Source organism: Canis aureus, chromosome 6 (genome assembly GCF_053574225.1).
Source record: "Canis aureus isolate CA01 chromosome 6, VMU_Caureus_v.1.0, whole genome shotgun sequence".
Lineage (NCBI taxonomy): Eukaryota > Metazoa > Chordata > Mammalia > Carnivora > Canidae > Canis > Canis aureus.
The window spans coordinates 63,068,921-63,081,867 of NC_135616.1; the positions used below are offsets into that span (position 1 = coordinate 63,068,921).

At 42.7% G+C, this 12,947-nt stretch overlaps 1 protein-coding gene across 3 annotated transcripts in view; it reads left to right on the plus strand.

Moving 5' to 3' along the window:
• The window catches only part of NIBAN1 (niban apoptosis regulator 1), a 214,477-nt gene that overhangs the window by 193,265 nt on the left and 8,265 nt on the right, over positions 1-12,947 (plus strand). For all 3 annotated transcript variants that reach the window (XM_077901926.1, XM_077901929.1, XM_077901927.1), the window contains 4 exons: positions 2,722-2,909; positions 6,903-7,064; positions 8,585-8,695; positions 10,508-10,615. In XM_077901926.1, coding sequence (XP_077758052.1) covers positions 2,722-2,909; positions 6,903-7,064; positions 8,585-8,695; positions 10,508-10,615 — 569 coding nt within the window. The remainder of the gene's footprint in view (positions 1-2,721; positions 2,910-6,902; positions 7,065-8,584; positions 8,696-10,507; positions 10,616-12,947) is intronic.

Here is a 12,947-nt window from a genome sequence, read left to right on the forward strand (position 1 = left end):
TAATAGTGCTGTTGTAATGTCCGTTGGTGGGGAATAAAGGATGATGCCAACAGGTACGATGAGGGCTCCCAGCTAGTGAGTGCTTCCAGAGTGCCACCTACAGTTGCAAGCATTTGACCACCGTAAGCCCACTTCATCTTGGCCACAACCCACCGAAGTGATAACTCTCATGATCTCCACCTCACAGATCAGAACACCGAGGCAGAGCTTAAGTAACTTCGCCCCAATTCCAAAACTGAGACAGGCTCCAAGCCCCTCTAATTCCAACACTTTCCTTCCTATTCCCTCTGCTTGGGTGGCTCTTCCACAGCTCCCCTAATTCCTGGATGGTTTATGAATCAGTGTGTCACCAAACAGTATTCATTACAATGGCATCTCTGCATCCCTGAAAGTCAGCAGAGCATATCCGTGTGGGGCATAAAATGTATTCAATCCAGAAGGAAGCACAGCGAGGCAGACCGCAGTTCAGGCTGCTGTGTGGTGGTGTGGTGGTTCCAGGGCATTCAGCTGTCCAAGTGGGTGAAATCTATACTGGGTCTTGAAGAGGTGAGTGGGATGTTCACAAGCAGAGGGGGAGGGAGGAGGGAAGACCCAGGTGAAAGGAACACTGAACAAAGGTGCAGAGAAGAGGTTGGAGCCCACGGGCAGCACCCTGGAATTAGCGGGGAGAGAGAGGGGGGAGCAGTTCTCCACAGCCGGCCCCTGCCTATGCCCATTTCTTCCCCACTCAGTAGCTGAAACCTGCCAGCTGCCACTAAATCTTTACTGCAGATTACCTGTGTTCATGATTATTCTGAAATTTCAATTAGATGCTTTTCCTCTCTCCAAGTTAATTGATAAATAATTCATTTATTCTCCTGACACACAATTTTGCATTTTGGTATCAAGCAAGTCATTTTTAGAAGGCATAGATTGTTTCATATTTAAATCACACAATCAAAAGGCTTTTTTTTTACCCCTAGCAATTCTATGACCTCTTTAATATTTTATATACCAAATATTTGTGAATTATTCATAGTATTAGTAGGTATCTCAGGTTCTCAGAGTAAGAGGCAGTCTGATTCTCCTTACCTGTGAAATATTTCTGCAAACTGAAATAGGAATGTGCCCATTCATCTTGTTGAAACCAAGTTATTTGTCAATAAAAGATAAAGAAATGTAGTGTAGCCCTAGATCTGGAAATCAGGGTTTGACCTTAGTCAAGCCGTCTGACATCTCCATGCCTCTGATTTTCCATGTACAAAATGGAAGGATTGGACACCCAGATGCTTGCACTTCCCTTCTCAGTTCTGTGATACTGTAACAAGGCCATCTGATTTACAAACACCACAAAGCTAACTTTCCAGTTTACGGAACAAGCTCAGGCCTTTTCCAGCTCAGGCTTCATTCATTAGATCACTGCTTTGAAACCTGGTTAATCATGAGAATTTGAACACTTAAAAAAAAAAAAAAAAGCAGATTTCCATGTCCTATCCAGACTTCCTGGATGAATACCTTTACTATGCTCTTCCTCTCTTATTTTATTATTTTTTAAAGATTTTGTTTATTTATTCATGAGGCACAGAGAGAAGCAGAGACATAGGCAGAGAGAGAAGCAGGATCCTTGTGGGGAGCCCAATGCGGGACTCGATCCCAGGACCCCCAAGATCACGCCCTGAGCCAAAGGCATAAGCTTCCTTTTTTAAATCAAAGGACAGTATTTGCCTTTAGAAGTATGGTTACAGTTTTTCACCCTTCTTTATGATTTTTTGTTCTCTCTCTCTCTCTAATTTTATATGTATATATATATATATATATATATATATATATAGTCTTTAAAGTTTTACTTATCTATCTGAGAGAGATGGAACAAACTGGGGCAGGGTTGGGGGTGAGGGAGAGGGACAAGCAGATTCTATGTCAAGCATAGAGCCCAGTGCAGGCTTGATCCCAGGACCCTGGAATCATGACCTGAGCCTAAGGCAGATGCTTAACTAACTGAGCCACCTAGGTGCCTATACTCTCTATATTTTTGTCACTGTGTATGTTTTCCTTGATTATCAGGGGGAAAAAATGGCTTTTTTAAAAAAAATTGGGGGTGAGAATGGTAGGTGGGATGGTATTTGTTTTGAATGGAATTTGTTTCTGTTTGCCCAAGAAAAGACTGTGTTTGAGTTTTTCACCGGTCTCTTAAGGAGGGGAGAGGGGAAATGAATTATATGAGCTGATTAACTCTTAGAGAACTTAATTAAAGCTTAATAAATTGTTATATACAAATAATGAATCATTATCTTGTACAACTGAAACTAATATCATGTCAGTTATACCTCAATTAAAAAACTTAGTAAACTGTGTTTTTTAGAAGATGAAGTATGCACATCTAACAATGATAATTGATAGTAAATAGGGGTGGATCACCAGCATTTTCTTTTTTTCTATTAAGCATTATATTCTATTCCACATTCATAGGGACCATGCAGAAAAATGAATTTCATCCCAGGGCAGGGGAAAGCTTAGGAAGGAGAGGGATTGTTTGTTCCAATTCTGGAAACACCTAATGGTTTTCCATTCTGGTGAATGCTGACACAGGACTCGCTATGCTGGTCTGTCTTGCCTATTTGAGTTTGCCTGGACTGCCAATTGGCTCAGAGAGGTAGAGGCCTACCCCTGGCCTGGCTCCAGGGATTTTAAACCCAATTTGCCCATAATAAGTGATGGTTTTCTGCCTATTTCCTATCTCAGCCATGGTGGCCCAGCCCGCAGAGAGAAGCTGTGCAGAGAGTGTGCAACCATTCTTGGCGTCCATTCTAGAGGAGCTCATGGGGCCAGTGAGCTCAGGATTCAGTGAAGTACGCTCACTCTTTGAAAAAGAAGTGGATGAACTTAGCCAGAAATTTCAGACCACCAAAGACAGCGCTCAGCTTAAGGAGGTAAGATACGGAGTCGCCGAGTGTGAATGGTTTGTCTGGGGCTGCCTTCCCTTGGGCCTTTATCTGCACTCGTGCATTCTTTCCTTTCCTTTCTTCCTCCCTTCTCCCCCTTCCTTTTATCCCCTTCCCCTTTCCCTATCCTTTTATCCTTTTATCATCTGTTTCTTCCATTCAGCCAGCCACCACATTCATCTATCCATTCACCTGATTTCCTTTATTAATAGTTTTCAAGTTGCAAAATTAATAATATGCTTGTGCAAGTGAAACAATATATAGGGAGACTATATGGGCAAAATTGAACACCCATGGTAGGAAAGACATCAGAGTTCAAAGCCAACAGGCAAGAAAGAATTCTTTTTTTTTTTTTTTTAAGATTTTATTTATTCATGAAAGACACACAGAGAGAGGGAGAGACATAGAGGGAGAAGCAGGCTCCTGGCAGGGAGCCCAATGAGGGACTCGATCCGGGAACCCTGGTATCATGCCCTGAGCCAAAGGCAGATCTCAACCACTGAGCCACCCAGGCGTCCCCGCAAAAAGAATTCTTGAGACGTCTTTGGTGCAAAAATGTGGTTTTATTGAAGCACGGGGACAGGACCCGTGGGCAGAAAGAGCTGCACTGGTGTCATGAGGAGTGGCCATTATAGACTTTCAAGTTTGGATGGGGGGTGTAAGTCCTTGAAGAATTTTGGAAGCAAGGTTTCCAGAACCTTGAGGGGACTAGTTATTGTTGGGAAAGGATCATTTATTACTGTCTAATAAAGCCTGAGTCATAAGATCTTTCAGATGTGTATTGGTGGGTCATATGCTTGGGGGATGATTGCTAACATGTATCTTGCGGGATAGAGATCAAGGAAGTTTCCAAAGGAATTTTTATATATTAAAGTAGACTTACAGGATCCTGGAGGGTCAGGCTAAGTTTGCCTTTTGCCCTTAGCAAAGTAGCAACATCAAGGCAATTGAGTCCCTAGAGGAATGTCACTCTGTTTCAAGGACTCATCAGTGGGCTGTAGGTAGGAAAGAAATTTAATAATTTTTCTGCTGCTTTTGTTTCTCACATCAGCTCCTACCCACACCAACTCCTAGGCTACCTCCACTCCCAACTCCCTGAATTAACTAATATAAATAACTTAGAATGTGTTTTCACATACTTGTTTCTTGTTCATGCAAATATAGAAGCATGTATCCTCATTGATATAAATTGTGTTCATTGGTTTGTTTCCAAAAATAGAGACTCATGATAAAAACACTGTTTCTCAAAGTGTGGTCTCTAGACCAGCAGTGTCATCATCTGGCTGTTAAAAACCCAAATTCTCAGGCCCCCACCAACAGTCTACTGAATTGGAAACTCTGGGGATAGAGCCCAGCATTCTGTTTCACAAGGCCTCCCATGGATGTGATGTACCCCAAAGTTCAGGAATCAGTCACGTAACATGGCAGCTTGGTTTTACATTTGACACATCACTACCAGTCAGTGGATAAAACCAGATACCTCTCTTTTTTTCCCTTTCTTATTATTTTATGCATACATACACATGTAATTGTACATAAACAAGGTAAATTTTACAAATATTTTAAAGTTTCTTTTTGAACCCTTTTTAAAAACTTGCCTTTACCCCCCTTCCCCTCCCCCAACACCCCCCCCCTTCAAGTAAGTAGTGTTAACATCTTAGCATTTGCCATTCTGTACTTATCCCCCACCCCACTTATGTAATTATAAAACATACACATTTATGAGCTGTTTTTTCTGATTGTCTGCTCTTTAAAAAAATGGAATTGTATTACAATCAGTGTTCTCATTCAAAAAATACTGTCTTCAAATTAGCTGCTCTAGCTTTAAATCATTCTTTGTAATGGCTACATAATATTTCATGTACAAATGCACCATGATTTACTCAACTATCCAAATGTTGCAGGCATCATGGACAAAGCTATGATAAATAATCTTGTTACATATATTGTACTCTGATGCTTTCATTCCTGTGGGATAAATTCCTAAGTCAGACTTGCCAGGATGAAAGGTGGGTTTATTTCTCCTGTTAACAGATGTTACCATTTGCATTTCACAAAAAAAAAAAAAAAGAGGTGATTTAAATTTTGTCTGTCAGTTGTATATGGCAGAGGACTTTCTTCCCCAGATGCCCATGAGCAATAGGCATTCCCACTTATTTAAACTTTGGCCACGCTGATAGGAGCAGAGCATTAACCTGGTTTTCTTCTCTTGTCTGCTTGTTATTTCTTCAAAACAGATAGGTTACATATTGTGTGAGGAGGGACAAGTTTGACTGTGTGTGTTTGACCATTAATCCTACTCCAATGCAGCTCCCCACAACTCCCTTCTCAATGAGGGTGATATTTTCTCTTTATAAACACAATGAGAGGGGGGCCTGGGTGGCTCAGTGGGTTAAGGGGCTTGGGTCCTGATCTGGGGCTGGGAGGGGCGGGTCCTGCAATCCGGCCCTGAGTGGGGCTTCTTGCTCAGCAGGGCGTCTGCTTCTCCCCCTCCCTGCTGCTGCTCCAGCTCTATCTCTCTCTCAAATAAATAAATAAATAAAATCTTTAAATAAAACACACGCAATGGAAATGAGCCCTGTAAGAATTCCTATTTAGAGAAACCTAGAACTCTAGCTTTGTCTCTTTTCTGTGATTTGAAAATCAGACAGCACATCCTCTCTTACTCACACTCACCCTGTGTTCCTCCCCAGTTCTCCCTGGGCATCCATTTACTGCACATTTCTATCCCCTCTCTCCCTCTGCCCACCCACCTGTTTATTCTAGGTATCCAATACTCTATTTATTTTATTTTATTTTATTTTATTTTATTTTATTTTATTTTATTTTATTCTATTTTTTAAAGTTTTTATTTATTTATTCATGAGAAACACAGAGAGAGAGGGAGAGACACAGGCAGTGAGAGAAGCAGGCTCCATGCAGGGAGCCCTATGTGGGACTCCATCCCGGGACTCCAGGATCACGCCCTGGGCTGAAGGCAGGTGCCAAACCACTGAGCAACCCCAGGATCCCCTCAATTTTAAAAATTATTTGAAAATTCGCTTGGAAAATAGAATGCATTCAGTTGGCAACAACACTCATGGTGTAAGAGTATGTTGATAAAACCTGATGTCCTGGGATCCCTGGGTGGCGCAGCGGTTTGGCGCCTGCCTTTGGCCCAGGGCGCGATCCTGGAGACCCGGGATCGAATCCCACATCAGGCTCCCGGTGCATGGAGCCTGCTTCTCCCTCTGCCTGTGTCTCTGCCTCTCTCTTTCTCTCTGTGACTATCATAAATAAATAAAAATTTAAAAAAAAAAAAAAAAAAAAACCTGATGTCTTTAATGGAGGGGATCTGTTGCAGCCCTCTTGCTCGGAGCCCTGTGGCTTCATTCCTTGTGCAAAGCAGAGGAGGCAGGACCCCGGTTTTTAAACTGGATGCATCTCCCAGGCCGGGCCTCCTCCTACTACCTACCTCCCCCACCCACTAGCACCATAGACAACCTACAACAGAGGAAGCCCCGTGAGCCCTGGAGCCTCAGAGAATGGTGGAGATTCGGACTCATTCCCAGAGTCCCGGGGTCCCGGACACCCTGACTTCCCAGAGGTTTTTTAAGTGAATGGCACTCATTAAAGAAGGCTTTGGAGGCCCCAGGTGCCCAGCAACAATTCCTGGTGCCAAGAAACCTGCCTACCTAGTTCTTGAGCTCTGAAAGTGGGAGCTCAGCATCCATCAAAAGCTAAGATTGGGGCCTCCCAGATGCTCTCCTTCCATCATCCAGTTGATTCTTCTACCAGTCTCTGCCCTAGCAATGGAGCTGCCCCAGGGACCCTTGAAGGAGGAAAGTAAGACATTTGAAATTTCACAGATATAGTAATCTGAGAAATGAATCACTCTAATAACATACATTTGATCATTTCGAATTTATGTAATATATAATATGCATGTAGTATTGCTCCTCTGTCTGAAGGTATTTAATTTTTCCTTTCACCAAAATGTAGCATCTAGGCCAGCTCATGAATCTTCCCCTGGATTCCTTGAAGATGGAACCGTGTTATAGTAAAGTCAACCTGCTTCAGGAGCGCTTGCAGGATCTCAAGAGCCGCTTCAGATTCCCCCACGTGGATCTGGTGGTCCAGAGGACACAGAACTACATGCAGGAGGTGGGAGCAGCAGGGGCTTCCATGGGTGGGGGTGAGGATGGAGACAGCAGAGAAACAGGGGCTGGCCAGTGAGACCGGTGTGCCTGTGCAGCCCTGGGCAAAGGGGCCTGTTTCTGTTGTCATCATGTTGAGTAAGGACATACTTGGTCCTTCCAACTGGCTTCATCTTTCTTCCATGTTCATAACATCAGAAAGAAAAAAAACATTTCAGGGAAATCAAGTAGCATTAATTGATAATTACTTGATTTGTCAAACCAGCACTTTTAACCTTGGCTACACAAGGTTTAGAATTGTCTGGGGGAGCTTTAGAGAAATCCTGATGTCTAGGCCCCACTCCCACTAATTTTCCCTCACTCCCATTCCCACTGCTTCTAATAGGTAGCCAGAATGGAGAACTAGTAGCTTACACTAATTCCCAAACCTGGTTAAGAGGAAATCAACCAATCAATCACGGCTTCATATTTTGATTTCTTGGGTCTACTTGATAGATTCCCTTTTTTCCCTCCCCACAAGGAACTTTTTCTCTAGGAACAAGCATAAATTCTTTCCATAGTACGGTGCTTTCTAAATGAAGAAAGGTGTGATCGCTGGAGCCCTCAGAACACAATTCTATTTCAGGGGTGTTCTGGGGAAGCATACTAAAGGGCTGGGCACAGTGCCAGAACCCACTTCCAGGAGAGATGCTTAGATCAGGTTACTACAGTGTTGAGAGTGCTGTGACAAAGCTGTGTGTTCATGCTTTGGGATCACAGGCTTGGGGAAGAAAGGAACATTTGTTCCTTACAAGCTACAGGATGGATTAAGTGATACACCTTATTATCTAACCTTTGAATTGTGAAGGATTAAAGATGGACCGGGAACAAAATTGGGCAACAGTTTAACAGAAGTCCCTTTGGTAATGCCGAACCTTGGTGAAACCGATCCAGGTACAAGTGCAGAGAATAAGAAATCTGAATCATTTCCGTTTCCTACCCTTTGAGCGTATCAGCCCACCAACCCCTGACCCTGCCTCCCTTCCAGACTGGCAGAGAAAGGAAGAGAAGTGAGATGATGATAGGCTGGAAAGTGCAGAGATGTGTGCTGGAGTGCTTTGCAAGCACAGAAAAGTGGAAGTACAGCATTAGAGCAGCAAAAAATAACTAGGGAAGCCTCCCACCTCAGTATGTCAAGCCCAGGCTGCAGGTACCGGAGACTAGAGGAAGGGGTTGGCCATGGGAGAGGATGGTATTCTCAATCCCATGGCTGCCATGGGCCTCCCAGCTCAGAGCATGAAGGTGAGAGGAGGAAGAAAATACATGTATGCACACTGACACACGTGTGTGAGCATGTGTTTTACTTCCCAGACTCTTATTGATCCCACTGTGGCCAAGTGCCTATTTCCCAAGCCAGGTAGGGGGATGAAGATCTGTTGCCCTGGGTGGCCCCAGAGTAGTGCCTGAAGGGACCATGATGGTCATCCCCTCCCTGCTCCTGCTCTGGGGTCTGACCTGGTGCCCTTCCATGTTGTTTTTGGTTTCTAGCTAATGGAGAATGCAGTATTCACTTTCGAGCAGTTGCTTTCCCCACACCTCCAAGGAGAGACCTCTAAAACTGCAGTCGCCATTGAGAAGGTTAAGCTCCGAGTCTTAAAGGTAAAACCATCCTCTCATTTGTGGGACGTGTAAAACAACAGTGTGACACCCCCCCCCTCCCCCCTTGCTTCTTTTGTTAAGTGGAAAATACCAAGCTCTGTCTTTCACACCCCGTTTGTAATCCTGCCCTCTTTCCCTCCAGGACTTTCGTGCCTGTCCTGCCATCTAGTGGCAACTTTAGGGACCTCAGGTCCTCAGGATCCTGGTCCATCCGCGAGAAGTGCCCTGTCCTGGCTTATATTCAGAGCAACCGCACTTGGTATTTATTGACTGTCCACTATAAGCAAAGCGCCGTGATAGATATTACACAAAAATGAAAAATCAGGCGCAGCATAGCTTCCTTCTTCAAAGAGTTTACAATGTAGTAAAACCCATTTAAATTGACCAACATTTTTTAGAAAAATAAAAATCTCCTGGCAAAGGAAATACTCCAAAAAACAAAAAAAAGGCACCTGCCATACGAACTTGTTTTTAATGTGCTTACTGCTTAAGTATATAGCAAAATGGTTTTAATAATAGCAGCTTGCACATATATGGTCTATGTTTAAAGCTTTTTTGTTTGTAACCTATCCTGTTTCGTTTGATCCTCACAAGGACTTGCGAGACAATTAGAATGTGTCTCCGTTATAGAGATGAGGAAACTGACTCACTACGAGCTAACGTGACTTACTGAAGCTCAGCAGGCTCGTCAGTGGTGAGCCTACAGCCGAAACAATTCTTAAACTTAGTCCACCAATTTCTTACCACCTATTCCCCTAAACAGTGCCTTGGAGCAGAAGATCAAAGTCCCACAGAGCTTAGGGGTCGGTCCCTGAATTTTAGACCCAGTCTTAATACCTCATAGGCAGTAGGAAACAATGGCAACCAAATCACTGAGATTAAAAGCAATATTTATTATGGAACACAAGTAATAATGAACTTGCAGTTGGAAAGAAAAGAGTGTCAATGACAGTATCACCTCCAGTGTCAAGACGCTTTATACCCCCCTGGACAGTCCATTTCTTCTCCGGACACTTTTAACTGCAAAAAAAGTTGTCATTGTTGGTAATTCTAGTTCTGTTCTCCCTGTTTATGTCCTTCTTCCACAGAGTGGCCTTTGGTTGTTTGAATGGAGCTATAATTTCGCCCATGGTTGTTATCTCCAGTATAAATGCCTTCGTGCCATTAACCATTCTTTATTTGGTCTGACCATTCCCTCACATACCCGTGACTGTGTTCTAGTTTGTCTGTGATCTTCCTTTTTTTTTTTTTTTTGTCTGTGATCTTCTTAAAGTGTCATCTAAAACCAAACTCTGGCCTCTAGGTTTGCATATTCCATGCAGAATAGTGAATCATCATCTTTCTTGGTCTGGATTCTAAACTTCCTTGGTTAGCACGCCATGGTGTTAAGGTAGCTATATGCCAGACGCTCTCTTCCTTTGTGGAAATCATTACAACCCACCGATCCTGCTTTTTTGGATGTAGAGTGAAAGGAGTAGATGATCTTGGTTCCTATGGACCCACCCAGGATGGGGGTGATGACATACAAACTCACCCCCAACTTCTTTTTGATGCAAAATTTATTGTTTTGATCTTGCCTCGGTTTCTCTATCTGTAAGAGGGGAGAGTAAGATGGGTCACTCATAGTCATACCCTCCTCCCAAAGTATAAGAGAATTGCATAGTAAGATCTTTGAGACCTTGGAAACACCATAAGCATCCTCAGAAATAGGAGGAAAAGGGAGACAAGTGAGTGACTGCATTTTTGTTTAAGCAAAAGATAACAGATTGTAATGTTGCTATTTAGCATATGTTTCTATCTCTGTATTGACAGCAATATGATTATGACAGCAGCACCATCCGGAAGAGGATATTTCAAGAGGCACTGGTTCAAATCACACTTCCCACCGTGCAGAAGGCACTGGCATCCACGTGCAAACCAGTAAGGGGCTTGGTTACTCCTGAGAGCCTGCTTTTATTGCTGTGAAGTTCAAGCAAATTCTTTGGCTATGATGTGCTTCCAAACAGCTGACTAGACCAGGGAGGGGTCAGCAAACTTTTTCTGCAAATGGTCAGAGAATAAATGTTTTGGGTCCTAATGTTTTTGTTCCAACTACTCTGCTAAGTGCAAGAGCAAACATAGGCAACATATAACAATGAGTGCTTCTGTGTTCCAATAAAACTTTATTTACAAAAGCAAGCAGCGGTCAGATTTACCAACCCCCAGACTAGACAAAATCTCAAAGGTAGAGATCTGACTTTGAGCCAAATGAAGGGTTGTCATAGAGCACCCGAGGACACCAGGTGCTCCTCATCATAGTATGGCTCATGGGTACCACGTGTCCTCTGAAACTTGACCACTACATCCAGGAAAAGACCTTAAGTAACATGATTACAGAAGAATATTTTTTCTTTCAATGTTTATTTGGTGAAATCAATGAAACTGAAACCATTTAAAGCTGCTACCAGTGACAGCCATGTTTATGAAGGTGTGCATTGGACTGCAGAGCAGAGCCATGGGTGAGCCACCTCCGGAGGTTGGTTCAAGACCTGGGTTCAGTGCTCGCTTCGGCAGCACATATAATATACAAGACCTGAGTTCAAGTCCTAGTTCCTCTGTGTATTGGCTCTGGTGCCTTGGGCAGTCACTTTTCCTCTATCTTGGCCTAGATTCCATCTTCTGGGAAATGGAGACGATATATTTTGCAGCACCTTTCTTAAGATGACATTAGAATTATTATTTGACAAGTGCTTACCATGTGTTAGGCACTATGTTAAACACTTTGTATGGATTATCTCAATAATTCACACAACAACTTTAGGAGGAAGTACTATTTATATTCTCATTGTAGGAATGAGAAAACCTGAAGATTGAGTCATAGGCCCAAAGTTACAGAGCTGGTGAGGACCAGAGTTTGAACTCAGCTCATAGTCATTGATAACATGGTGTGTATTCAGTGAGTGGTATATACCACTACTATTTCTACGTTTCAGAAATAATCTATGAGCATGGACATTGTCAGTGCCTTCTCCCTCTTGGAGCAAATCATAAAGAGCTTTTGAGGATTGAAAAAGGGCTTTTGGGCAGCTGAGAGGGTCTCCAAGAATTAGAACGTTAAATCCTTAGCATGAGTTATTTTACTACAGAAATGTCTTTGGTTATTTTTATATTCTATAAATGCTTTTTTCTTTAGAGTCTTGGCATATTTAGTACTGGGCATTTACTTCTGGGAATTTAACCAAGCCACAGGAATGAAGAATCTGTCTATATGGATGTCCTTTGGCCACGTGTGGATGGAAATGTTTAGAGACCTAAAGGGTGACTTAGTCCACCTCTGGATGTGTCTGCACACAGACATTCTACTTTAGACTGTTTTTCTTTTTCAATCCAAAAGGCAATCTGAGGGCGCCAGAGCTACCTCCTCCCAGAAGAGGACAAAGGAAGTCCCCCTTTCTTTTCTGTTCCCTTTTTCCAAACATCAGAGTTGTACCCAATCTATAAAATACTCTTGTGATTTTTAATCAATTGAGATTGGTTTCCAAAGAAACTGAGACCCCAAGTTTTTAGTAATGAAGGATATTACTTCAGTGCCAAGAGATTTCTTAAAATCTGGATTTACAGAATGGATAAATTGGCGGATTATCTGCTTCGCTGAAGGATTCTTTATTTGACTAAAGTATGTTTCCTTTGGTTCTTTAAATCATAGCTTCCTAGATCTGTGGTGCTCTATCCAAGCTGCACATTAAAATTGCCTGGGGAGGTATAAAAAATTTCTGGTTCCCCCAAACCTACCCTTAGTGTGGTTCCAATTAAATTGCTCCAAGAATTAAACATATGTCACACACAGTTCAATCAGTTCAATATAGAAGACCTATGTTACCAAGCTGGACATGTCACAATAATATAAACATCCATAGATACTGTTCCTTTCCACACACTTATTTTGGGAGAGAGTTGCAAGCAGGGAGGAGAGGCAGAGAGAGAGAGAGAGAGAGACAGAGAGACTGACTCTGGTTTTTTTTTTTTTTTTTTTTTTGAGAGAGAGAGAATCTTAAGCAGACTCCATGCTGAGTGCAGAGCCTGATGTAGGTCTCAGTCTCACAACCCTGAGATCATGACCTGAGCTGAAACCAAGAGTTGGATGTTTAACCTACTATGCCACTCAGGCATCCCTAGCTGTTTGAAATTTTAAAGGTCTCCTGTCTATTCAGCAAACATGTATTGACTATATATCACATGTGATCCAGGCACTGTGCCAGGCCAACGTCCCTGC